The 26,107-nt window shown below is 50.5% G+C and overlaps 1 protein-coding gene across 1 annotated transcript in view; it reads left to right on the forward strand.

Moving 5' to 3' along the window:
• Nucleotides 1-25,607, forward strand: part of PPWD1 (peptidylprolyl isomerase domain and WD repeat containing 1) — a 46,683-nt gene extending 21,076 nt beyond the window's left edge. Inside the window, exons 6-11 of the mRNA XM_069749411.1 lie at nt 6,891-7,081; nt 8,458-8,647; nt 12,543-12,724; nt 12,962-13,043; nt 13,623-13,805; nt 25,341-25,607. Coding sequence (XP_069605512.1) covers nt 6,891-7,081; nt 8,458-8,647; nt 12,543-12,724; nt 12,962-13,043; nt 13,623-13,805; nt 25,341-25,484 — 972 coding nt within the window. The 3' untranslated portion in view covers nt 25,485-25,607. The remainder of the gene's footprint in view (nt 1-6,890; nt 7,082-8,457; nt 8,648-12,542; nt 12,725-12,961; nt 13,044-13,622; nt 13,806-25,340) is intronic.
• Nucleotides 25,608-26,107: the final 500 nt, after the last annotated feature.

The following is a 26,107-nucleotide window of genomic DNA, read 5'->3' on the forward strand; positions in this document are numbered from 1 at the left end:
CAGTGTGATGGTGGGGAAGCAGCATGTCACAGCATGATGGGGGGTGGGGACAGCATGCCGCAACGTGATGGGGGGGTGTGGTCAGCATGCCGCAACGTGATGGGGGGTGGGGACAGCATGCCGCAACGTGATGGGGGGCGTGGACAGCATGCTGCAGGGTGATGGGGGCGGGGACAGCATGCCGCAGCGTGATGGGGGGCATGGACAGCATGCTGCAGCGTGATGGGGGGGCGGGGACAGCATGTGGCGTGATTGGGGGGGGTTGGGAGCAGGGACAGCACGCTGCAGCGTGATGGGGAGCGAGGACAGCAGGCCGCAGCGTGAAGGGGGGGTGTGAACAGGGACAGCATGTCGCAGCGTAACAGGGTGGGGGCAGTGGGGACAGCATGCCGCAGCATGACGGGGAAGGGGGGGGGGGAGCGCGGACAGCATACCGCAGCGTGACGGGGAGCGGCGACAGCAGGCCGCAGCGTGACGGGGAAGGGGGGGTGACAGCATGCCGCAGCGTGACGAGGAAGGGGGGGAGCGGGGACAGCATGCCGCAGCGTGACGGGGGGAGCTGGGACAGCATGCCACAGCGTGATGAGGAAGGGGGGGGAGCGGGGACAGCATGCCGCAGCGTGATGGGGAAGGGGGGGAGCGGGGACAGCATGCCGCAGCATGATGGGGAAGGGGGGAAGCTGGGACAGCATGCCGCAGCGTGATGGGGAAGGGGGGGAGCTGGGACAGCATGCCGCAGCGTGATGGGGAAGGGGGGGAGCTGGGACAGCATGCCGCAGCATGATGGGGAAGGGGGGAAGCTGGGACAGCATGCCGCAGTGTGATGGGGAAGGGGGGGAGCTGGGACAGCATGCCGCAGCGTGATGGGGAAGGGGGGGAGCTGGGACAGCATGCCGCAGCGTGATGGGGAAGGGGGGGAGCTGGGACAGCATGCCGCAGCGTGATGGGGAAGGGGGGGAGCTGGGACAGCATGCCGCAGCGTGATGGGGAAGGGGGGAAGCGGGGACAGCATGCCGCAGCGTGATGGGGAAGGGGGGGAGCGGGGACAGCATTCCGCAGCGTGATGGGGAAGGGGGGAGCAGGGACAGCATGCCGCAGCGTGATGCGGAAGGGGGGGGGGGGGAGCGGGGACAGCATGCCGCAGCGGGATGGGGGGAGCAGGGACAGCATGCCGCAGCGGGATGGGGGGAGCAGGGACAGCATGCCGCAGCGGGATGGGGGGAGCAGGGACAGCATGCCGCAGCGGGATGGGGGGAGTGGGGACAAAATTCCACAACCTGATGGGGACCAGAGGGAAACTTTTGGCCTCCATTGGGTGAAGAGAGCCAAATGGATAGGTTTGATGGATTCTTCAGGACCGTTTCAGTAAGGCAGAGACACTGTGTGCACAGAGGTTGAGGATGGGCCGTCAGTGTATGACTTCCAGAGAGCCCCTTTAAATCACTGATCTAGTCACTTTTTTTGTCTGTATTAGTTTCCACAGATGAAAGGCTTTATTATCTGATGTAACCTTACATGTCTGTACGATGGATATTGTAGCAAGACTGGGATTTATTAGGTGGTGGTGAAGGAGTGTGCCCGTAAATCTGTTCCTCTCTGCTAGAGGTGGCCACATTGCCCCGGACTCTTGCTGTTCCTAAGCGCAGGGTACGTGTTCATTCTAAAGGATCCCATATGATGTGGTTTGCACAACAATCTGTCAAACACAAATCTCTGACTCTGTAACATTTAACGAAGCCTCCGCAGTCCGTAATAGGAATAGTTTCCATTTTATTTGTACACAATCTAGTGCGAGCAGGAGGTGATCAGAGCGCGGCCGCCCTTTCATGTTCGCCAGCCAGCGTCTGCTCCACAGCTGTTTGCTCCTGAGAATTTGTGGTCCTGAGACGACTGTCCTGATTTCTGCCAGATGTATGGCCGCTCCTGGGATGGATGTGATTTGCTTTTCTGTTAACTGATTCAACCTGTTGGTTTTTACGATATTCAGTCCCATTAGTTTGTGTCGAGCTGGACAGACTACAGAAGCACGAATAATATATTGTGGGCAATTTAACTATCGGCACCTAATGAACACTATCGACATATGGACATTTTTACTTCTGGGCCTCTAAAAATCAATCTGTACACCTCCCAAAGTCTTCAGTGTGCTGGGGAACATAAGTGGTGGCAGCCGCCTCCTGCATGCTGGGTATGTGGGTTTTACTGCTCCACTGCGGAGACCCCCGGTGATTAGCTGTAAACTGTCATCTGACTGCAATTATTTCATTTTTTTACTGCAGTGCCCCTGCAGGTGAAAGATGGCATTACATAGTTCTTTTTAAAAATGGGTCACTTGCGATATATATGTAATTTTTATCTGGTGTTCTCCTGAATCTAGCATTGTTTCTTTTGTTCTTGCCCCTCTACTTTCCTGAGATATGGCCCTCTCCTACATGTATAAAAATCTAGTCTTTACTCGGACTCCCATGACAGCACGACGAGAGAGGGGATCCGCCCATTAGGAACAGGAAACCTACAGATACAAAAGGGCGGTACCTCTCCCTTGCCTCAGTTGGTTTCCTGTTCCTGAGGGGACGGGTGCCTACAGATAGAAGGCCCAGGCCGGCCGGCCGATTACGGTAGCGGGGGGGTCTCCTACCTCGGCCGGTGCGGAGATCCCTGGAGACGCCACGGTGGTCCTTGCTGGACTTCACGGCAGTGGCGTTCGCAGCAGGGAGCGGAGTCCGGAGGATTTCCTGCCTCCATCAGCGTCAGCGCAGGTAAGTATTCCCATTGGTGGTGCAGCGGTATGGTGGGGCTGCGGGTGCCGGGCTCAGGCGTGTGGGTGACTCCCGGAGCGCTGCGCTCCATCCCCCGGCGTCCTGCACAGCTCTCAGCGTGTGCTGGAGCATTTCCGGGTGCAGTGACGTGGGGGGGGCGGAGTTAGCGGCCGCTTCCGGGTCGCCGGACGTCTGCGCATGCGCAGTCGTTCCAATATGGTGGCGCCGATCGCGTCTGTGTGCCGGTTTTTGACCGCAAGATCTCCTGCCCTCTGCTGTATCCTGGGCCAATAGGGACAGCGCTGGCCCATCTGCTGACCGGATCCAAGGGGTATTTATGCAGGTGGAGATGTCAGATCCCTGCTTTTGGTCGCATTTCATCATGGAGAGTGGTGGTGAGCAGCAGCAGCTGCCAGACGAGGTACGTCAGAAGCCCAAACAGAAGGATAGAGGCGACCAGCCCAGTCGTAAGAGCTCTTCCGAACAAGGATCCAGAGCTTCGACTAAAGAGACCCCTCGGATTCCGGTATTGTACTTTGGCGCACGGGTAAGTGATCTACGTGAAAGTTCACTCTGTGACGCGGGCCCCTTTATACTTTATCATTCCAGGGGAAGAAGAGTACGGGGAAGTCTAAACACATAAGAGGAAAAGAAAACATCAAAGCGGACTTTCTAAGCCGCAACACCTTGAGACAAGGGGAATGGTCCCTAAACAATTACGTGTTCGATCAGATTGTCCACAAATGGGGACATCCAGAAGTAGACTTATTTGCTACCAGGGACAACCGGAAGACAACAAAATTTTGTTCCCTAAATCCCAGAGAAAATCCTCTGTCGGTAGACGCTTTTCTGATCAGATGGGATTTTCAACTGGCATATGCATTTCCTCCACTAGGCCTGATACCCTTAGTAGTCAGGAAGATAAGAGAAGATCGAGCCAGAGTTATATTGATTTGCCCCATTCTGGCCCAGAAGGGCCTGGTTCACTTGGCTCAGGATCATGTCAGTGGAGGACCCCTGGGTACTTCCGGACATTCCAGATCTGCTCTACCAGGGGCCGATCAGCCATCCTCAAGTAAAGAATCTCCTCCATTTAACGGCATGGATTTTGAAAGGGCGTTACTAAAAAGCAAAGGGTTCTCCCCGAGTCTAATTGAGACCCTTATGAAAAGTAGAAAGCAGATAACCACAACAATCTACGCTAGGACCTGGCGGAAATTTCTGGCCTCTTCTGATTTTAATTTAGAAGAGGGATTACCTATTAAACAAATCTTAGAATTTCTGCAAAAAGGCCTAGAACTAGATCTATTCACTAGTACTCTAAGAGTACAGGTCTCGGCCCTAGGGGCTCTATTTTCATGTAACATCGCCAATAATTATTGGATCTCAAGGTTCATTAAAGCTTCTATTAGATCTAGACCCATACATAAAGATAGATCTATGCCTTGGGATCTCAACCTAGTCCTGTCAGCATTGACTAGAGAGCCGTTTGAACCATTACAATCAGCTTCAATTAAGGCCCTATCTCTTAAGACAGCCTTTCTTGTGGCAATTACATCTGCCCGTAGAGTTGGGGACATACAAGCGCTCTCCAGAATATCCCCTTATACAGAGTTTCTACCAGACAGAGTAATCCTCAGACCGGACCCAGCCTATTTACCAAAAGTGTCATCACAGTTTCACAGGACACAGGAGATAGTTTTACCATCCTTCCTTCCCAATCCCTCCAACCCTAAAGAAGAACTACTCCATACATTAGATGTTAGGAGATGCCTGCTAGAATACATCTCTATTACTGACACATGGAAGAAAGATAATGCGTTGTTTTTATCTTTCCAAAACCCTAGAAAGGGACTTAAGGTACCTTCACACATAAAGATATTGTTAACGATATCGTTGGTTTTTGTGACGTAGCAACGATATCGTTAATAAAGTCGTTATGTGTGACAGCGACCAACGATCAGGCCCCTGCTGGGAGATTGTTGGTCGCTGAATAAAGTCCAGAACTTTATTTCGTCGCTGGATCTCCCGTGGACATCGCTGGATCGGCGTGTGTGACACCGATCCAGCGATGTCTTCACTGGTAACCAGGGTAAACATCGGGTAACTAAGCGCAGGACCGCGCTTAGTAACCCGATGTTTACCCTGGTTACCATCCTAAAAGTAAAAAAAACAAACAGTACATACTTACCTACAGCTGTCTGTCCTCCAGCGCTGTGCTCTGCACTCCTCCTGTACTGTCTGTGTGAGCGTCGGTCAGCCGGAAAGCAGAGTGGTGACGTCACCGCTCTGCTTTCCGGCCGCTGTGCTCACACAGCCAGTACAGGAGGAGAGCAGAGCACAGCGCTGGAGGACAGACGGCTGTAGGTAAGTATGTAGTGTTTGTTTTTTTTACTTTTAGGATGGTAACCAGGGTAAACATCGGGTTACTAAGCGCGGCCCTGCGCTTAGTTACCCGATGTTTACCCTGGTTACCGGCATCGTTGGTCGCTGGAGAGCGGTCTGTCTGACAGCTCTCCAGCGACCAAACAGCGACGCTGCAGCGATCCGGATCGTTGTCGGTATCGCTGCAGCGTCGCTTAATGTGAAGGGGCCTTTAGGGTATCAAAGTACACACTAGCAAAGTGGATTAGGGAGGCTATCTCTTTGGCTTACACTGCAGGTGGGGGTCCGGCTCCGCAGAATCTGAGGGCGCATTCCACCAGGGCCATGGCTACATCCTGGGCGGAAAAGTCTGGAGTATCAATCGAGCAGATATGTAAGGCGGCCACATGGTCATCCCCGTCCACCTTCTTTAAGCACTATAGGTTGGATTTGGGGGCTTCCTCTGATCTCACATTTGGGTTAAGGGTGCTACAGGCCATAGTCCCTCCCTAAGGTAGCTTACATCTCTGTAATTCTCTCGTCGTGCTGTCATGGGAGTCCGAGTAAAGCATTAAGCTACTTACTGGTAGCGGCATTTCTCGAAGGCCCATGACAGCACCCTTAGTTCCCTCCCTATTCACGTGGGGGTTGCACTCCATATAAATGTATATATTTCACAATATGATTCCAGTCCCAATAGATGTCTGCTATTTTTGTATATAATCTGTATATAGTGTATATTTTTGTGTACCACTAACCGCGGTAGTCCTCTCAAGACTCTGAAATACAACTGAGGCAAGGGAGAGGTACCGCCCTTTTGTATCTGTAGGTTTCCTGTTCCTAATGGGCGGATCCCCTCTCTCGTCGTGCTGTCATGGGCCTCCGAGAAATGCCGCTACCAGTAAGTAGCTTAATGCTTTTTTGCCAACTGGGTGTGGTCCTGAAGAAGACGCCCATGCGGAGCTAAGAACCACACCCACCTTGCTGAAAAGACAAGATTTATAAACAGTGAAGACGGGACCATGTCTGTGGATTGGAGAGGAGCAGGAATAAAAGATTTAGGAGAACAGCATCATTTACAGTGGGTTTATGGAAATGGGCACATCTTTAAACCAATCAACAGTCCTATAAACGGCAGGCTTTCCAGATTAAAAAGTGTTTTTTCTTGTGGTTTCTTTCTGTTGTGGTTTATAAGAGGGTGATCCTTCAAGTTTTTAATCTTCTTCTTTTGCGACTCATAAGTTTTTACTGTAGCTCCTTAAAGGGGAGTGTGTGTGCATTATGCACAGTGCGGGGCGGGGATTCAGCAACAGGGTGGCCGCACTGCCCGCACGGGCGCCGTCAGGAACCCGGCATCTGAGCTATGACGGCCACTAGTCAATGCGCCTGCCCCTCGCAGGCACGCACAGCGCAGGCGCCGGATTTCAGACGTAAACAGCGCTGAAGGGGCGGCGACCAGCGCCCCAGAAGAGATGACTGACGGCAGTTGGGCGCTTCAAAGAGGGGGCTTCAGACCCGCCTCCGTGGCTAAAGATAGGTATTTGGGGAAAATTATAAAACGCATTATTGAGGGAATAACAGAAGCAAAAACTAAAAGAGCCACCTTGTTAGACTGCAGCATTACTGCTGCACAAGGTGGCTCTTTTAGTTTATAACGGCTGGAGGGGGTGACAGTGGCCTTTTAAGAAAACTTTCTTCCATACAAATGGCATCAAACTAAGTATTTTATTGAGGTGCAAGATCTCATGTTTTGTTTTTTCTTGGCAGATGTTCACAGAGCTACAGCAGATGAGGCAGCAGCTTCCGGACATGGAGTTTGGGAGGCGCATGGCAGTGGAGCGCGAGCTGGAGAAGGTGGACGCCATTAAACTAATGAACATTATTTTTGATGAGACCGGTCACTTCGTGTTATATGGGACAATGCTCGGGATCAAAGTGATTAATGTAGAAACAAATAGGTAAGTTTAATACCGAACATTTGTGTGTTTTCTACCTGGATCGCCTACTGGGTTACTGCTTATCTCCAAAACACTAACAAGACAAGACTTTCTGGTAATGTACATATAACCAGTATATGTATACGTAACAGTTATCGTCTATCCTCAGGCTAGGTGGTAAATGTATGATCAGTTGGGGTCTCACTACTGGGACCCACACTGCTCTCAAGAACAGGGCTCCCGCGTCACCCGTGTGAACAAAGTGCTAGTGCACATACATAACTTCTTCCCCTTTCACAGTCTGGGACAAACGCCCCTCCATTCAGTTGGGATTTTGGGACCCGATTCTTGTAATCACTTATATGGATAGTTAGTAGTGATGAGCAAATATACTCGTAACTCGCGATTTCTCGAGCATGCTCGGGGGTCCTCCGAGTATTTTTTTAGTGCTCGGAGATTTCGTTTTTCTTTCCGCAGCTGACTGATTTACATCTGTTAGCCAGCATAAGTACATGTGGGGGTTGCCTGGTTGCTAGGGAATCCCCACATGTACTTATGCTGGCTAACAGATGTAAATCACTCAGCTGCGGCAAGAAAAACGAAAACTCCGATCACTATAAAATACTCAGAGGACCCCCGAGCGTGCTCAAGAAATCTCGAGTAACGAGTATATTCGCTCATCATAAATAGTTAGTAGTGATGAGCGAACGTGCTCGGATAAAGTGTTATCTGAGCATGCTCGTGTACTAATCTAGTATTTTCGGCTTGAGTCGCCGCAGCTGCATGTCTCGTGGCTGTTCGACAGCCACAACACAGTCCTGGATTACCTAACAAACAGGATGACAAAACACAAGATCTAAGAAAAGATGTTTCCGTGAAGACAAGTATTTACGTAAAACCCCTTAAGGGTGATGACCGGTCCCCTTTAAAGAGATTGTCCAGTATAGTAAAAAATATGTAAGGCATGGATGCACTTAAAATAAAAAACTGTGGCATGCTCGCCTTTGCTACCTCCGGAAGCATTCCCTGCTCTGTTTGGTCACAGATCTCCTGCAGCCTATGATTACTCGTAGCGGTCAGGTGATTAGAAGAGAAACATCTGGTGACACACTCTTCTAGTTACTTGATTGCTTCAGTCAATCACAAGCTGCAGTGGTCCTGAATGGGTTGCAGCGGTCCCATGACTTCCGAACAAAGCATTGCTTTGGGAGCTGGCGCAGACCTCCAGAGCAGCTTGCATTGGATCCGCAGAGGCGATAAAAGGAGAATATGCCATTTTTTTTTTATTTTAGCGTTCCATTTAAAAAGGGGTTATCCAGATGTTTATAGCTCAGAAGGCGATGAAACCTGACAATTGGGGAACAATCTTATATTGTCCCTATGTATTCTTTTGACAGGTGTGTGCGTATTCTTGGCAAGCAGGAAAACATCCGGGCGATGCAGCTGGCTTTGTTTCAAGGTGTGGCCAAAAAGCACCGCGCTGCCTCCACTGTTGAGATGAAGGCTTCAGATAATCCCGTCCTCTTGAGCGCTCAGCCAGACCCCACCATCGTATGCACGTCCTTCAAGAAGAACCGTTTTTACATGGTTGGTGTAGTCCACCCATACAAGTAGCACAGTAATCTCAGAAAAGTCACTGTCTTAAGGCTCCCATGCACATTACACTAAAGTGAAGAGAAACCTGACAATATCAGTGGGATCGCCAAAGAGTCTGTGTATATAGGCCTTCGACCCTTCACCTACCGGTGATGTGGAAAGAGCGAAGGATCCGGCCTGCTGAACTTCAGCTGTCAATCCCTTAGTTCTACCTTTTAGATAAGCCGCTGCCGGAGGTGTTGGACAGCAGCCCTCTCTTAGAGTGCAGTCAGATGGCCAAATAAATCGGAGCAAGTGCACAGATTGTCTGGCGGCTCTCCCAACCATAGCGTGTTACTTTTTAGAGATACATTAAGCTGGCACGTTCTGTTTGGAAAAGCCACCGGCCAGCCTGATTTATATGGCCCTTTTACTGTGCCCATAGAGAACACAGGATACGCTCGGTCTAGCCCAATGTTCCTGTGTATGTGGGAGTTGGGGGGGGGGGGGGGGAGATAGCTACTTTATATAATATTTACTGGGGTCTTCAGTCCAGTCCAGTGGTAAATATGCAATATTCTGTCTTTTAATAACACCATTAATTTACAGATTACAGCAGGGGTCCCCAACCCGTAGCTCGCGAGCCACATGTGGCTCGCCTGCTCCAGGCATGTGGCTCGCCGACGGTCACTGAAAAAAGTCCCCAAGGAGCTGCCCTGCCGGCTGTATTACCCGCCCCGCTGCCTGTAATACCCGCCCGCCACATGCTCCTGCTATGTGGGAAAGGAGCCGCCCCGCCGGCTGTATTACCCGCCCCCCTGCCTGTAATACCCGCCCACCACCTGCTCCTGCTATGTGTGAAAGGAGCCGCCCCGCCGGCTGTATTACCCGCCCCCCTGCCTGTAATACCCGCCCACCACCTGCTCCTGCTATGTGTGAAAGGAGCCGCCCCGCCGGCTGTATTACCCGCCCCCCTGCCTGTAATACCCGCCCACCACCTGCTCCTGCTATGTGTGAAAGGAGCCGCCCCGCCGGCTGTATTACCCGCCCCCCTGCCTGTAATACCCGCCCACCACCTGCTCCTGCTATGTGTGAAAGGAGCCGCCCCGCCGGCTGTATTACCCGCCCCGCTGCCTGTAATACCCGCCCACCACCTGCTCCTGCTATGTGTGAAAGGAGCCGCGCCGCCGGCTGTATTACCCGCCCCCCTGCCTGTAATACCCGCCCACCACCTGCTCCTGCTATGTGTGAAAGGAGCCGCCCCGCCGGCTGTATTACTCGCCCCCCTGCCTGTAATACCCGCCCACCACCTGCTCCTGCTATGTGTGAAAGGAGCCGCCCCGCCGGCTGTATTACCCGCCCCCCTGCCTGTAATACCCGCCCACCACCTGCTCCTGCTATGTGTGAAAGGAGCCGCCCCGCCGGCTGTATTACCCGCCCCCCTGCCTGTAATACCCGCCCACCACCTGCTCCTGCTATGTGTGAAAGGAGCCGCCCCGCCGGCTGTATTACCCGCCCCCCTGCCTGTAATACCCGCCCACCACCTGCTCCTGCTATGTGTGAAAGGAGCCGCCCCGCCGGCTGTATTACCCGCCCCGCTGCCTGTAATACCCGCCCACCACCTGCTCCTGCTATGTGTGAAAGGAGCCGCCCCGCCGGCTGTATTACCCGCCCCCCTGCCTGTAATACCCGCCCACCACCTGCTCCTGCTATGTGTGAAAGGAGCCGCCCCGCCGGCTGTATTACCCGCCCCCCTGCCTGTAATACCCGCCCACCACCTGCTCCTGCTATGTGTGAAAGGAGCCGCCCCGCCGGCTGTATTACCCGCCCCCCTGCCTGTAATACCCGCCCACCACCTGCTCCTGCTATGTGTGAAAGGAGCCGCCCCGCCGGCTGTATTACCCGCCCCCCTGCCTGTAATACCCACCCGCCTCCTGCTCTGTGTGAAAGGAGCCGCCCCGCCGGCTGTATTACCCGCCCCCCTGCCTGTAATACCCACCCGCCACCTGCTCCTGCTCTGTGTGAAAGGAGCCGCCCCGCCGCTTGCAATACCTGCCCCGTAATTTGCCGCTCCTCCAGCGTCAGCGACCGCATTCACTCCTGCGCAGTGGAGCGGGTCACTGTGATCTGTTAAAGTCGCACAAAGTCTCGCGAGACTTCACAAATCTCGCAAGACTTTGGTTACTGCGGCTTCTATAGAGCACAGTGAGCCGCGCCTCTGCGCAGGAGTGAATGCGGTCGCTGATTGCGGAATCCGGATAGAAGGGCAGGCTAGTCCAAGTAAAGCACGTAGCATAAGTATATATAAGCGTCCTAACAAGCATTTTAAAGATAACCTGTCACCCCCCATTACCTATTGGTAAAAGAGCCACCTTCAGCAGCACTAAGGCTGCATTCTCTGAAGGTGGCTCTTATGTTTTTTTTTTTTTTATCACAAGTAATGCAGAAATAGGGCTGTTTTCCACTTGCGAGATACACGTCCGTGTCTCGCATGTGGAAACGAAGCTCTGGCGCCGGCACTCCAGAGGGGAGCGTGCGGCCGCATAGCAACACATGGAGCCGCACGCTCCGCTCTGGAGTGCCAGCGCCAGAGCTTCGTTTCCACATGCGAGACACGGACGTGTATCTCGCAAGTGGAAAACAGCCCATACAAATATAATTGCGTGCCATACCTGTATTGAGTCAGGGAGGTATGTTTTCTCCCCCTGACTCAAGCGCCTCGCTGCCATCCATCATCCCCCTCATTCCCCCGGGCGCCGCCTTTATCTGCATTGTGGCTCTCGACCAACTTTCATAGCAGAATGTGGCTCTCAAGGTAAGAAAGGTTGGGGACCCCTGGATTACAGAGACAGAAACACGGGACATTGACAAGGTTGTCCAGGCCTGTGATATTGCTGATTTTCTCCTTTGGATGTAAGCAGTGAATGGAGATGCATCCGCATCATATCTATGAGAATCCTTGAGAGCTCTGCTCAATTTGTAGAGCCCATTTCTGAGAATAGCAGGTCTGTTCCTGTGTAAGTGACTAAGAGCTAAGCTGCAGCTCTTGCAACGTCCTCTACAGTCACAGTGAATGCTGGTCTAGCTGTGTTCATTGTTCACATCCAGTCGGAGCTGCAAATGGCTAATATGTGGGAGTGCCAGATGTCGGACTCTCACAGATCTGATATTGGTGACCTGTCCTGAGGATGGCCCGCCTGAACAACCTCTTTATCACCTATACATAGGGGAGGTGATAATTTGTTGATCAGTGAGGGCCCAGTGGCACTCTGCACACGGTGCCCGTGTGTGATCCCCGCTTTATTCATTCTCTATTTGGCTGTCGAGCGCAGGGCTCAGAAGTTCCTGCAGCCCCATAGGGAATGACGGAGCAACAGCCGGGTGTCCGGCCTGCCTCATGATTTTGCAGCAGAGATAAAAGTTTCCTGATCTTTGATCAGTGCAGGTCTCGCAAATCGGCAAATGATCACTTATCTTGTAGCTAGGTTATAACTTGTTTTCTCAGGCAACTCCAGGTAAGAAAAATCTGGTTGTCACTTCAGTTCCTATGCAAGTCATGAAAGTCATACTGGGAAGGCTCCATATATTGTGGTCTTACACGTCGCTGCCTCTTTGCATATGAATCTACATGGCCGAGGATGATTTGCAGCTTCTTCTTCTCTGTCTTAAGCAGTCATCTGTTTCATGACTTTGTTGCCTTTGCTTGATCTCCCTCTTCACAAGATCCACCAGATGTGGTGACTGCATTTCTTTGAAAAATGGAAATGTAGAGGGTTCACTTCTTCTTTAATTTTCGGGGAGGGGAGGGGGTTTAAGCAGTAGCTCTTTTTAAGTCTAATTGTGTAAATCAGAGAAGAAATATGAATTTATTGAATTTTTTTAAAAAGCTGAAATCTTCAAATTTCAGTTCACCAAACGTGAGCCAGAAGACACAAAGAGTGCAGACTCTGACCGAGATATTTTCAACGAGAAACCATCTAAAGAAGAAGTAATGGCAGCCACGCAGGCCGAAGGACCGAAGCGAGTTTCTGACAGTGCCACTATCCACACCAGTATGGGCGATATTCACGTTAAACTCTTTCCCGTTGAGTAAGTGTCTGATGTGCAGATCCTCTCCCGGTCAGACATCTGAGCCAGTACCCTGTTGTAGTTGTCAGTATTCCTGCAGCATCACTTCCCTGCTACAACCCTGTCTTTATCTGCCAGGATTCATTTTCCAATTTATTTATTTTTTATATGAGATTTACTGTATGCTGTTGAGTCTTACTGTTGGCATGAATGTTTAGTGCACAAGTTAATGAGGTGCATGATCCTTTTTTCCCATAGATGTCCTAAGACAGTGGAGAACTTCTGTGTGCACAGCCGTAATGGATATTACAACAGCCACGTTTTTCACCGGATCATAAAGGTAAGGACAAGAGGATACCGTTGTTGTCCTATGTGATGCAGACTGTGTGTTTTAAAAGGATTTTCACAAGTATCATTTCGCAAGTTATCATCTATCCAAAGAGTAGGTCCTAACTTACTGATTGCTGGAACCCCCGCTGATCCCAAGAACCGGGCTCTGAAATGCCCATTAATATAGCAAGTGTGACCGTCATGTGCCCCACTGCTCCATTCATTGTCTAAGCATCCTCTGGAGATGATCAACAATCCCATAGACGTTGGATGGAGCAGTGGCACCGTTATACAGGCTCAACCACATTCTAGAGGGGCATTTAAGAGCCCTGTTCTCTGAAACAGTGTGGGTCCTATTAGCCAGACTCCCTATCAGATTTCTCTTTTAATCAGTGTCTTGAAAGAGTGGTGATTTCTAACTAGTTTTGTTCACTATGTTCAAACTATAACTATTGATATGGAAGTCATACACAGAGAACACAAGTATTATATGCCCAGACACAGGCGGGAAATTGCTTTTGACTGAGCATAATCTGAAGAAAATGAACATGTATAGTATTCTGTGTTTGTAATAGCTTCTCTGTTTTAGGGGTTCATGATTCAAACCGGAGACCCGACGGGCACTGGCATGGGTGGAGAAAGTATCTGGGGCGGCGAGTTTGAGGATGAATTCCATGCCACACTGAGGCATGACCGCCCCTACACACTCAGCATGGCGAACGCTGGCGCCAATACGAACGGCTCCCAGTTCTTCGTAACCGTAGTCCCAACAGTAAGTATACCTTATATATACTGAGAACCAAAGAGAAAAATGGCAACAAAGAGACCAAGTATATATAAAAGTACAAATTTTATTGAGTTAAAGAAGTACTACCAAACTTAAAAAATATAGAGAAAAGCAGGGAAATGACAAGGGATCTCACCAAAGAAAGATGGCAGGGTGGGTCCCAACAGGCAAACATGAAATGCAATAAGTAAATAGTCAGCCCACTAGTGCTAAAGTACGTATTTTGCATAAGGGTTTCAGTAGAAATATACCCATGTATGTGTATACACCAATAAATATAGGATTTAATAGGTACTAATAAAACCCATGCAAACAGTCTCTATAATCACCGCACAAGTAGTAGTGGTGCATGAACAGTTAAAGTAACAAACAGTTTACCTGCGGGACCACGATGCTATCCACCCCAACGCGCGTTTCGGCCACATGCCTTCTTCCGGGGGTATGGCATCATGGGATAGGGTGAACCTATTTATAGGATACCGCTTCCAATCATCGTAGTGGTGACAAAAACAGCCCGCGTAGCGGCGCATGCGCAATCGGGCATCCAGGAGCCGGGACAACGCCGAGGGCGTCAAGTGAGGAGGAGAGACACGTCACCCGGACCGCTCACACAAAGCATGTGACCGGCAGGGATGACGCAGACTCGACCAAGCGAAGAAGATGCCTCCAGCATTGCCCAGCAACGGAGCGCTGGCGCGTATGCGCATCGGGTTGAGTAAGTATATGAGGGGACACAGAACATATAAGTGCAAGAAACTGCGTAAGCAGGACAAAAGAAAACAGATAACAACATAAAATACAAACAATAATGGAGGACGGAACCTTGAAACGTGTAAAGGAACACTTAATAAATAACTGGCCTATAACAAAAAAAGTGCAGAAGTGCCAAGTGCAAACAACATTTGAACAGAATATAATAAAAAAAAAAATACATGATATAAATACAAATACATGATATAAGTACATCCCAAAAAGGGGGGGGATATTAAAACACTAAAAAAGCCGTGAATACAATAAGATGAATAATATTAGCCATATCAGAAAATTACCTGAATGTGTGTAAAAAATACAGCAAAAATGGCTGCATTGAAAATATATAAAGTGCGAAGTTCTATGCTACAAGCAATACATATATGTGAATCTACTGCGAATAAATTAAAATCCACATGTGAAAATATCTTGTGTAGGTTCAATAGGATAATCTTCCCTCATAAATCCAAAACAGTCCAAAGTACCTGCCAAAGCAGAAACCTAAAGACGAAAAATACCTATAAAAAATAAGAAAATATGAGTGTATGTAAAAAAAAAAGCTTTAAAAATAAATAAAGGAGAAAAAAGATGCCAATTAAAAAGCATGTAACCAAAGATCAAAGAAATGGGGCAAAACTTAATGTCTCATTAAGACCATGGGGTTGTAACGTCTGAAGTCTCCAAATCCAACGCGATTCTTTCTGCGCCAGAAGGCGGCTCCACTTGCCCCCCCCCCCCCCCCCTCCCGTAGATTGACAATCAGCTGATCTATCCCTTTAATCCTAAAACCAGAAGGGTCGCAAGAATATATATACTGACTTGCTGCTTATGTGTGGTTTTACGTCCGCTAGAATAATACTAAAGTCAGTGGCCCATATTGCCCCTGACTATTCTGCAGGTGAACGCTGTGCACACACTGCACTTACCCTCAGCTCCTACTGTCCTCATTCTACTGATTAAGGAGAACACATAAGGATGAAAGTGCTGTGATTATGGCACATGACAAATCTGAATATGCAATCATATCTGAGCAGTATCTGGCATGTGAGGCTCTGTCAGACCGCCGGCTGCAGACCGATATCTGACAGCAGTTGTCCTGCCGCCTTTAACACTAATCAGGAAGACATCCAGCAACCGCAATGCAAAGGACTATAAAAAAATTGTTAGTAACCGTTGAAATATCAAAAGGTGGAAAAAATAAACATACAAGGCCTTCAATTGTGATGAAGAACCCTAGTGCTCAAAATACATAGCTCTGACTGAAGGGGTTGTTCCTTGTTCTTTTATTTGTCCCCCCCCCCTTCCTTCAAAGAGCCATAAGTTTTTATTTTTTTTACTGCTTACATAGGGCTTGTTTTTTGCAGGACAAGTTGTAGTTTTGAATGACACCATTCATCTATATATATAATTGTCTAAGGGGTACTTCCGTCTGTCTGTCTGTCCTTCTGTCACGGTTATTCGTTTGCTGATTGGTCTCGGCAGCTGCCTGTCATGGCTGCCGCGACCAATCAGTGACGGCCACAGTCCGATTAGTCCCTCCCCTACTCCCCTGCACTCACTGCCCGACGCCCGCTCCGTAATCCCCTCCACTCACCGCTCACACAGGGTTAATGCCCGCGGTGTAACGCACTCCGTTACCGCTGCTATTAACCCTGTGTGTCCCCAATTATTTGGGCAGCATCAATAGCAAAAAATGTCATGTTAAAAATAATTAAAAAAAAAAAAAACTGCTATACTCACCCTCCGCCGCCTTTCTCGCTCCTCGCCACGCTCCCGGGACCGCTCCATTGCAAGCGGCAGCTTCCGGTCCCGTCCCAGGGCTGGTGTGCGACAAGGACCTGCCGTGACGTCACGGTCATGTGACCGCGACGTCATCATAGGTCCTGCTCACACCAGCCCTGGGAACGGAAGCTGCCGCTTGCAATGGAGCGGTCCAGGGAGCGTGGCGAGGAGCGGCAAAGGCAGCGGATGGTAAGTATAGCACGACTTTAACGGGCCTTCGGAAGGTGAGTATATGTTTATTTTTTTTAAAGTCTCTATACTACGTGGCTCTGTGCTGGCCAATATACTACGTGGCTGGGCAATATACTCCGTCGCTGGGCAATATACTACGTGACTGGGCAATATACTACGTGACTGGGCAGTATACTACGTGGCTGGGCAATATACTACGTGGCTGGGCAATATACCGTACTACGTGGCTGGGCAATATACCGTACTACGTGGCTGGGCAATATACTACGTGGCTGGGCAATATACTACGTGGCTGGGCAATATACTACGTGGCTGGGCAATATGCTACGTGGCTGGGCAATATGCTACGTGGCTGGGCAATATGCTACGTGGCTGGGCAATATGCTACGTGGCTGGGCAATATACTACGTGGCTGGGCAATATACTACGTGGCTGGGCAATATACTACGTGGCTGGGCAATATGCTACGTGGCTGGGCAATATGCTACGTGGCTGGGCAATATGCTACGTGGCTGGGCAATATGCTACGTGGCTGGGCAATATGCTACGTGGCTGGGCAATATGCTACGTGGCTGGGCAATATACTACGTGGCTGGGCAATATACTACGTGGCTGGGCAATATACTACGTGGCTGGGCAATATACTACGTGGACATGCATATTCTAGAATACCCGATGCGTTAGAATCAGGCCACCATCTAGTTTTACCATAAGATGTCATAAAAAAACATTCTGCCATTGTTTTTAGGGCATTAATTGTGTGGTAAAAATGACCCGGCATCATGATTCTCAAAGTCAATACAATTATGGCGATGTCAAATAAGTTTTGTTTTTTTGTTGTTGTTTTCTCTATCGCCTCTCATTGGGGGACACAGGAACCATGGGTGTATGCTGCTGACACTATGCACAAAAAAAGTTAGCTCCTCCTCTGCAGTGTACACCCCACCGACTGGCATTATGCACTTCAGTTTTAGCTTAGTGTCAGTAGGAGGTGGACACGGGTCTTTCATTAGACCCTTATCTACCTCAATGTGCGTCGTTTTTCTTTCAGGTTTTCCGGTGGGATACAGGGTGAACAGTCACACCTGTAGTCCAGAAATACAGACTTTGAGTACGGCGTGTACTGCCACCCTGTATCCTGATAGATCCCTCAGCAGGACCATGATCCTAGCACACAAGCGTGCTCAGAAGTCCGGTCCTGGCTCCGTCCCCCACCCACTCACTCACCAGAGCCTGTCGGTTGCGGAGACGAGGACGTCCATCAGCTCCCTGGACGTCTCATTCCTCTTCAGGTTAGTAACGGCGTGGGATGTTTTAGGTGAGTATTTCCCCATCCCAGATCACATTCAAGGGGGGGTTTTGCTAGGGGCTCCCAGAATACCTGGTCGTCGCTTGCAGCACGGCCCAGGATTGCTGTATTGCAGGCAGCCGCGCTTCTTCCTTCCCATGCGGCAGCTGCGGCCGCTCTGCCTTCTATTACGACGCGGGGCCTTTGCAGGCTGCCGCGCCGCTTCTTACCCCGGCGGCCGCACTTCTCCGGCGCCGCGGTTTTCACGGCGGCCGCACCACCTTCTCCAGCGGGACAGCCCTGACAGGCTGTCGCACCGCTTCTTCCTGCGGCGCACTACTGCGGCGCCGTGGTTTTCACGGCCGCCGCACTACCTTCTCCAGCGCGACAGCCCTGACAGGCTGCCGTGCCGCTTCTTCCTGCGGCGCACTGCTCCGGCGCCGTGGTTTTCATGGCGGCCGCTCTATCTTCTCCAGCGTGACAGCCCTGGCAGGCTGCCGCAGCTGCGCCGTTTCTTCCTGCGGTGCACTGCTCTGGCGCCGCGGCTCTTTTCTCCGGCGGTCGCCAGCCTCTAATTTAGGCCCCGGCTTCTGCCTGGGCCTACATCCGGCGCTGCGACTCCACCCACTTCCGCTTTTATCGGGCGGGCTTTCTCCTGCCCGACAATCTCTGTCCTGCACTCTCCGCCCACCGTCGCCATCTTGGTACTCCTGGGCGCACGGCTAACTTCGCCCCCCTTTACGCCGCTGCTTGGCGCCACACATCGCGCTCCGCCCCTTCCAGAGCGCACATTCTGACACCCTTTCAGCGGTCACCATCTGCGGTTCACTCCCGGATTGCAGCAGGAGCTCACGCCTAAAGGTCTACTTCTCTCTGGAGGTCCACCCGCAAGCCGGACAGCTTCCTCCACCTGGAATCTGTTTTTTTCGTCTGCAGTGAGTAGCTTTGCACAGCAGACTGACACTCCCCTCTGCCCCCCTGTCCCCTAACCCTCTGGCATTTTCTTCAGGGACCCTTCAAGATGTTTACCTCTAAGGGAGGCTGCTCTCGTCCTCCTACTTCTTCCACCGCTTCTTCTGCCTTAGTCAATTACTTTGCATGTTCGTCCCGTGACTGCAAACTTCCCTCAGGTCAGTCCTCTCCACTCTGTCAGGCCTGCAGCAACCCGATTGTTCACACCGCCCAGGATCCCCCGGCCGCTCCGCTTGAGTGATACCCCCACCCCAAGCTGGGCCTCCTCTCTGTCACAATAGGTAGCGGATCTAACTCGGGTGTCTCAAACTCTGGTGTCCGTGGTTGATCGATTTCACCTGCAGGCCCCCACAGTAGCCAGTGGGCCACAGGAGCCTCCGTCCGAGCCCTCCATTATAAGCGACGAAAGGTCCAGACAGGAATGCCGGTCTGAGTCCTCTTCTTGTTCCATCTCGCCCCACGGTCAGGCAGTTTCGTTTAGACGGGCTAAACCACCTTCCAAGTTTTTCGCTCCTCACCCTGAATTCGAGGAGATCATGAACAGCGAAAGAGAGAATCCGACCAGACGTTTTCAGAGGGGAAAGAGCCTTGGCGTTTTATATCCTTTTTCTTCCGAACTTACCGCCAATTGGACTGTTTCTCCCTCGGTGGATCCTCCAGTTTTCAGGCTGTCCACCAACATGGTCCTTCCACTGTCCGGCGGAACATCTCTGAAGGATTCTAACGATAGTCATAGAATCCTTTGCAAAGTCAGCCTTTGAAGCGGCTGCAGCTACTCTATGCCCAGCTTTTGCTTCCACTTGGGTTTCAAAATCCATATCCAAATGGGCCAAACAACTCCGTCGAGGCATCCTGGATGAGGCTCTACCCGGACAGCTGGTGGAGCTTGCCAACCAGATTTCTCACGCGGGTGAATACCTGGTCTCCGCCTCTCTGGATGCCACGTCTTGTGCGGCTTAGGCGTCCAGCAATGCTATTGCCATCCGCCGGACCGTTTTGGCTCAAGGCCTGGCAGGCGGATTTGTCTTCTAAAAAGTCCATTACCAGCCTGCCTTTTCAAGGTTCACTTCTCTTTGGTTCTAAGCTGGACCAAATCATTAAGGACGCCACCGGGGGTACAAGTTCTCTGCTTCCCCAGGCTAAACTTCGTCGCCCTCCTCCTAGACGGCAATTTCGGTCCTTTCGACCTTTTTTGTCGCTTCGCGGCGTCAAACTCCTTTTCCCAGCAGCAACAGAGGCCACAGGCATGTCAAGAGAAGAGGACTGTATCCTTTAGACCCACTCCTTCCTGGCGCTCTCGCTACTCCCAGGGTAGATCCTCCAGGTCTAGAACTGGAAGATCCACCTCAGCATGACTCACGGCAAGCCCCCAGCCCACTTCCCAGGCTGGGCGGCCGTCTCCTCTTCCTCAGTAGAGGACGCATGGGTCAGGGAAGTTGTATCCTCGGGATACAAAATAGTTTGTTTCATTACCCCAGGATCGTTTCTTCGAATCCTGACCTCCAAGAGACCCCACTCTAGTTCCGGGTTTCTTCGCAGCCATCGCTTTTCTCCTCAAAGCTGGGGTAATTGCTCCCGTCCCAAGAAAAGAACGGTTCACAGGCTTCTATTCCAATCTTTTTGTGGTACCGAAAAAAGACTGCAAGGTTCATCCCATTCTGGATCTCAAATTGCTGAACAAGAGAGTTCGTCTGAGACACTTCAGGATGGAATCCCTTCGTTCAGTAATTGCTTCCATGGAGGCTCAGGAATTTCTGTGTTCCATAGATATTCAGGACGTCTACCTCCATGTCCCGATATTCCCAGGACCATTTTCAGTTCGTCACCCTGCCGTTCGGTCTCGCAACCGCTCCGGGTTTTCACGAAGATCATGGTACTGGTACTTTTTCCGTACCTCGACGACATCCTCATCAAGGCTCCGTCCTTTTCTCAGACCCACGAGAGCCTGTCCATCGTCCTCGACACTCTAGCCCATTTCGGGTGGCTTGTCAAAAAGAAGAAATCCTGTCTTCCTTCCCAGCGCCTCATTTTTCTGGGCATGCTCTTCGACACTCGTTAGTCCAAAGTCTTCCTTCCCGAGGACAAGAGATCCATCCTTCGTCGGGACGTACGCTTGCTCCAGGGTCCTCGGCTTCCCTCCTTCCGATGAAGGATCTGGGGAGGATGGTAGCAACATTGGAAGCGATTTCCTTCGCCCAATTTCACTCACGACCTCTTCAGCAGGCCATCCTCTCACAGTGGGACAGGTTTGTCTTGTCTCTGGATCGTCCGATCCAACTCTTTTCCCGGGTCAAACTGTCCCTCAACTGGTGGCTGACATCGCCTCTCATCTCACAGGGCAGGTCCTTCATTCCAGTTCACTGGCAGGTGGTGACGATGGACGCTAGCCTGCTCGGCTGGGGCGCGGTGTTTCGCCACCTGACTGTTCAGGTCCGTTGGTCGGTGCAGGAGTCTTCTCTACCGATCAACGTCCTCGAGATTCGGACCATCTTTCTCTCCCTTCGTCACTGGGAAAGGATTCTCAGGGGTCTACCTATCCGAATCCAGACGGACAATGCCACGGCGGTGGCATATGTCAACCATCAGGGGGGGACTCGGAGCGCCTTGGCCGAGGTATCCAAGATCCTCCTCTGGGCAGAGACAACAGTTCCGGTGATATCCGCGGTGCATATCCCTGGCATGGACAATTGGGCCGTCAACTTCCTCAGGTTCCTCGGTTCGTCTCCAGGTCTCGCAACCCTCTCGCAGTGGGCGTCGATGCTCTGGCCATTCCTTGGTCGCAGTTCGTGCTCCCCTATCTACCGCCCCTTCCCTTGCTTCCCAAGCTGTTGAAAAAGATCAAGGCGGAGGGGGTGCCGGTCATTCTGATCGCCCTGGATTGGCCCAGGAGATCTTGGTTTGCGGAGATCGTCAATCTTCTCGCGGACGCCCCCTGGAGCCTTCCAGACAGACCCGATCTGCTGTCTCAGGGTCCGATCTGCCGTCTCAGGGTCTGATCTGCCACCCGAATTCTCGGTCGCTCAGTTTAACGGCGTGGCTGTTGAGACCGCAGTTCTACGAGCGTCCGGGCTTTCGGACCGGGTGATTCACACTATGATCCAGGCTAGGAAGCCTTAGTCTTCCTGGATCTACTATCGTACCTGGAAGGCTTACTTCCGTTGGTACGAGTCCAACCGCGTTTCACCCATGTCTTTCCCTGCCTTCCATTCTGGCCTTCCTTCAGGCAGGGCTGGATTCGGGCCTCCATCCTTTTTCAGAAGACGTTAGCTTCTCGGCCACAGGTTAAGACCTTCCTTCAAGGAGTAGCCCACGCTTTCCCTCCTTTCAGGGCCCCTGTGGATTCATGGGATTTAAATCTTGTGCTGGACGTTTTGAGGGGTTCCCCCTTTGTGCCTCTCAGGAAGGTTTCCCTGTCGGTTCTATCTTGGAAGGTGGCCTTTCTTGTGGCCATCACTTCGATCCGCCGCATTTCTGAGTTGGCGGCCCTTTCTTGCCGACCTCCGTTCTTGGTTATCCACCAGGACAAGGTGGTCCTCAGGCCTCCACCTTCCTTCCTTCCTAAGGTGGTTTCTACCTTCCACCTCAACGAAGACATCGTTCTACCTTCCTTTTGTCCAGCTCCGACTCATCCTCTGGAGCGATCGTTGAACAAGCTGGACCTCGTCAGGGCAGTGAGGATGTAGCTGGCTAGAACGGCCGCTTTCCGGAAGACTGATTCTCTTTTCGTCATTCCTGATGGCACGCGTAGGGGCCTGCCGGCTTCCAAGGCGACTATTGCTCGCTGGATCAGAACGGCAATTTTGGAGGCTTACCGGGTCAAGAACAGAGTGCCCCCTCCTGGGATAAAGGCTCACTCTACCCGGGCAGTCGGCGCTTCCTGGGCGGTATACCACAGGGCTTCCGCCCTGCAGCTTTGCAAAGCGGCAACCTGGTCTTCCATCCACACGTTCGCCAAATTTTACAAGGTCCATACCTACGCTTCGGTGGACGCCAGCCTAGGCCGAAGGATCTTGCAGGTGGTGCAGTGGTAAGTTCTCTGACCTGATGGAAGTCTATTTTTTCCCACCCCAGGGACTGCTTTGGGATGTCCCATGGTTCCTGTGTCCCCAAATGAGAGGCGGTAAAGAAAACAGGATGTTTGGTTGCTTACCGTAAAATCTGTTTCTCGGAGCCTCCATTGGGGGACACAGTACCCTCCCATGTTATTCAGTTTCTGTGGTTCTATGTTCTATGACTGTTCTCATGTTTACAGTTCTCATGTTTGTGGTTATGTTTCAACCTTATTATTTTTCTCCTACTGCTTTCTCACTAACTGAAGTGCATAATGCCAGTCGGTGGGGTGTACACTGCAGAGGAGGAGCTAACTTTTTTGTGCATAGTGTCAACCTCCTAGTGGCAGCAGCATACACCCATGGTTCCTGTGTCCCCCAATGGAGGCTCCGAGAAACAGATTTTACGGTAAGCAACCAAAAATCCTGTTGTTTTTTTTTGTTTGTTTGTTTTTTTGTGGTTTGAAAAAATAATAAATGAAATTTTAGTCTGTCTCCATTTTGTAAGACCCGTTAATTTTTTAATCTGCAATCATTTAATTACTACTTTCTTAGGCTATGTGCACACGTTGCAGATTGCCTGCGGATCCGCATCAGATTGGCCGCTGCGGATTCGCAGCAGTTTTCCATCAGGTTTACAGTACCATGTAAACCTATGGAAAATCAAATCCGCTGTGCCCATGGTACGGAAAATACCGCGTGGAAACGCTGCGTTTGTTTTGCAGCATATCAATTCTTTGTGCGGATTCCGCAGCGTTTTACACCTGCTCCTCAATAGGAATCCGCAGGTGTAAAACCACAGGTGAAATCCGCACAAAAAACGCACTAAATCTGCAGGTAAAACGCAGTGTGTTTTACCTGCGTATTTTTTTAAAAAACGGTGCGGAAAAATCCGCACACGAATCCGCAACGTGGGCACATATCCTTATACTGCAATTTCAAAGTATTGCAGTTTATCACTAAAACAACAGTCTATGATCACCTATACAGCAAAGCTCATGGCTGGGCATCGCAGGAGAACCAACAAGGCAGCCATGGGGTTTCCAGCAGGCCCACAGCTGCTATAGAAAGCCATCGTCACCCAACAATCATGTCTCGCAGGGTTGAGGAGCGGCTGGCAATAGGTGCAAGAAACGCTTCTCACCCCCTGAACTGCACTCTTAAAATCCCACTGTCCAAGATTGGCATTTAAGGGGTTAAAGAGTACCGATCACCAGTCTGTAGTTGCCCTGCTACTGAAGAAAACAATTGGAAGCTGCAGATTATCGATTTTGCTAATTCACATTGGAAAAAATGCTGACAAGTGTCTCTAATGGCCCCCAGAAGAACCAATCTTTTAGTATGGGAATGAGCACATATTAAGCATTTGCTGTAGAAATGTCTGTACAATTTCTGCATCTCTTGGCAAGAAAAAAGGTGCATGTGTTTTTTGCCGCGTGTTTGTTGTGGCTTTTAAAAGTGGTTTTGGTGTGTTCCGAATAGGTAAAATCTGCAGCAAAACCCCTGAAAGAATTAACATGCTGCAGATTTAAATCTACTGCAAATCTACAAGTAAAAAAATAAGCAATGTGTGCATGAAACGTGGGGAATCTCACTCTGCCAAGACTAGGAAATCCTTCAGGTTTTGTGACAAAAACGCAAGGTGTGCACAGACCCTTTAAGTCAGATCCCAACCTCTGAGTTATGGGATCCCGCCACTCTCCACATCCTACATAAACTGCTACATCCTCTACTGTGTGGTTTCTGCATAGTAACCACTGTTCTGATGATAAGCTCAGTAAGGCTGAGGTCACACTGCGTTATGGCAGTTCATAGACGGACTACGTTACACCACGGCATAACGCGGTGTAAGGCAGTCCTTTGACACTGCCATTAACCCCTATTATCGTGCGCATCGCCAACGCATGCCATAATCGGCATGCGCTAGCGATGTGCCGTCATTCAGTGACTGAGCCTCGGACGTGGGCTGCAGCGTCTGAGGCTCCGTCACCGCTAGCACAGATGAATCATCTGTTGGCACACGAGCATGCTCAGATAACACCTTATCCAAGCACGTTCGCTCATCACTAGTAACGCATTGTCATTAATAAGTTAATGAGCCCCAGAGGAACCTGGCGATGGTCCAATGGCACAGAGAGCTAGTAATCCCTGAGACTACACACACAGTTCTAATACTTGTTCACATGGATAGTGAGGTCACTGGATGCTGTCAGGGTTACGTTACTCTCATTCCATTTACTGTAAATGTCTCCCAGTAGGTCTGTTCCCAGAACCGTCCTTCACATATGTATGTAATTCTTCACTGCATGTTGTCGGCAAAATTGTGTGCAAGCACCAGCGGCCGTCTGGCCGTCATTAATAGCTGTAATATTTCGTTGCATCATTCCAGTGTTGTAGCTCAGACAGCACATTATGTAGGAGTATGTCCCCGTCAGAGAAGGGTGTCAGGACGCACGTTCTCTTGTGTAACAGTCTGTTCTCTTCCAGCCTTGGCTAGACAACAAACACACAGTATTTGGGCGGGTAACCAAAGGAATGGAAGTCGTCCAGAGGATCTCCAACACCAAGGTTAACCCTAAGACGGACAAGCCCTACGAAGACATCAGCATCATCAGCATCACTGTTAAATAATATTGTCTAATATAGAGATAGTCGTGTTTTATACCAATTGTACAAACATTTCTGTTCAGTACTTTTTATTTAAAAAAAAAAAAAGTCAATAAATATAAATGTGATTTGATTATGAAAGAAAAAGCCGAGATTTATTCAGATGACAACTAGTAATGGTGGGCAGTATTCTAGATTAGTAGGAGGTCCACAATTCTTTTTTGGCTTTGTAGAATTGCAACACATAATAATAATTCCAAACTCTTGCCATCGCCTGTCACCTCCAACTCAAAAATATTGCCAGAATCCGTTCCTTCCTCAGCCCACAATCTACCAAAACTCTTGTGCATGCCCTCATCATCTCCCGCCTCGACTACTGCAACACCCTCCTCTGTGGCCTCCCCGCTAACTCTCTTGCACCACTCCAGTCTGTCCTCAACTCTGCTGCCCGGCTAATCCACCTCTCTCCTCGCTACTTCCCTGCTTCTCCCCTCTGCAAATCCCTCCACTGGCTCCCAATTCCCCAACGAATCCAGTTCAAACTACTAACACTGATCTGCAAAGCCATCCACAACCTGTCCCCTCCCTATATCTCTGAACTAATCTCCCAATATCTTCCCTCACGTAATCTCCGATCCTCCCAAGAC

Source organism: Ranitomeya imitator, chromosome 1, assembly GCF_032444005.1.
Source record: "Ranitomeya imitator isolate aRanImi1 chromosome 1, aRanImi1.pri, whole genome shotgun sequence".
Lineage (NCBI taxonomy): Eukaryota > Metazoa > Chordata > Amphibia > Anura > Dendrobatidae > Ranitomeya > Ranitomeya imitator.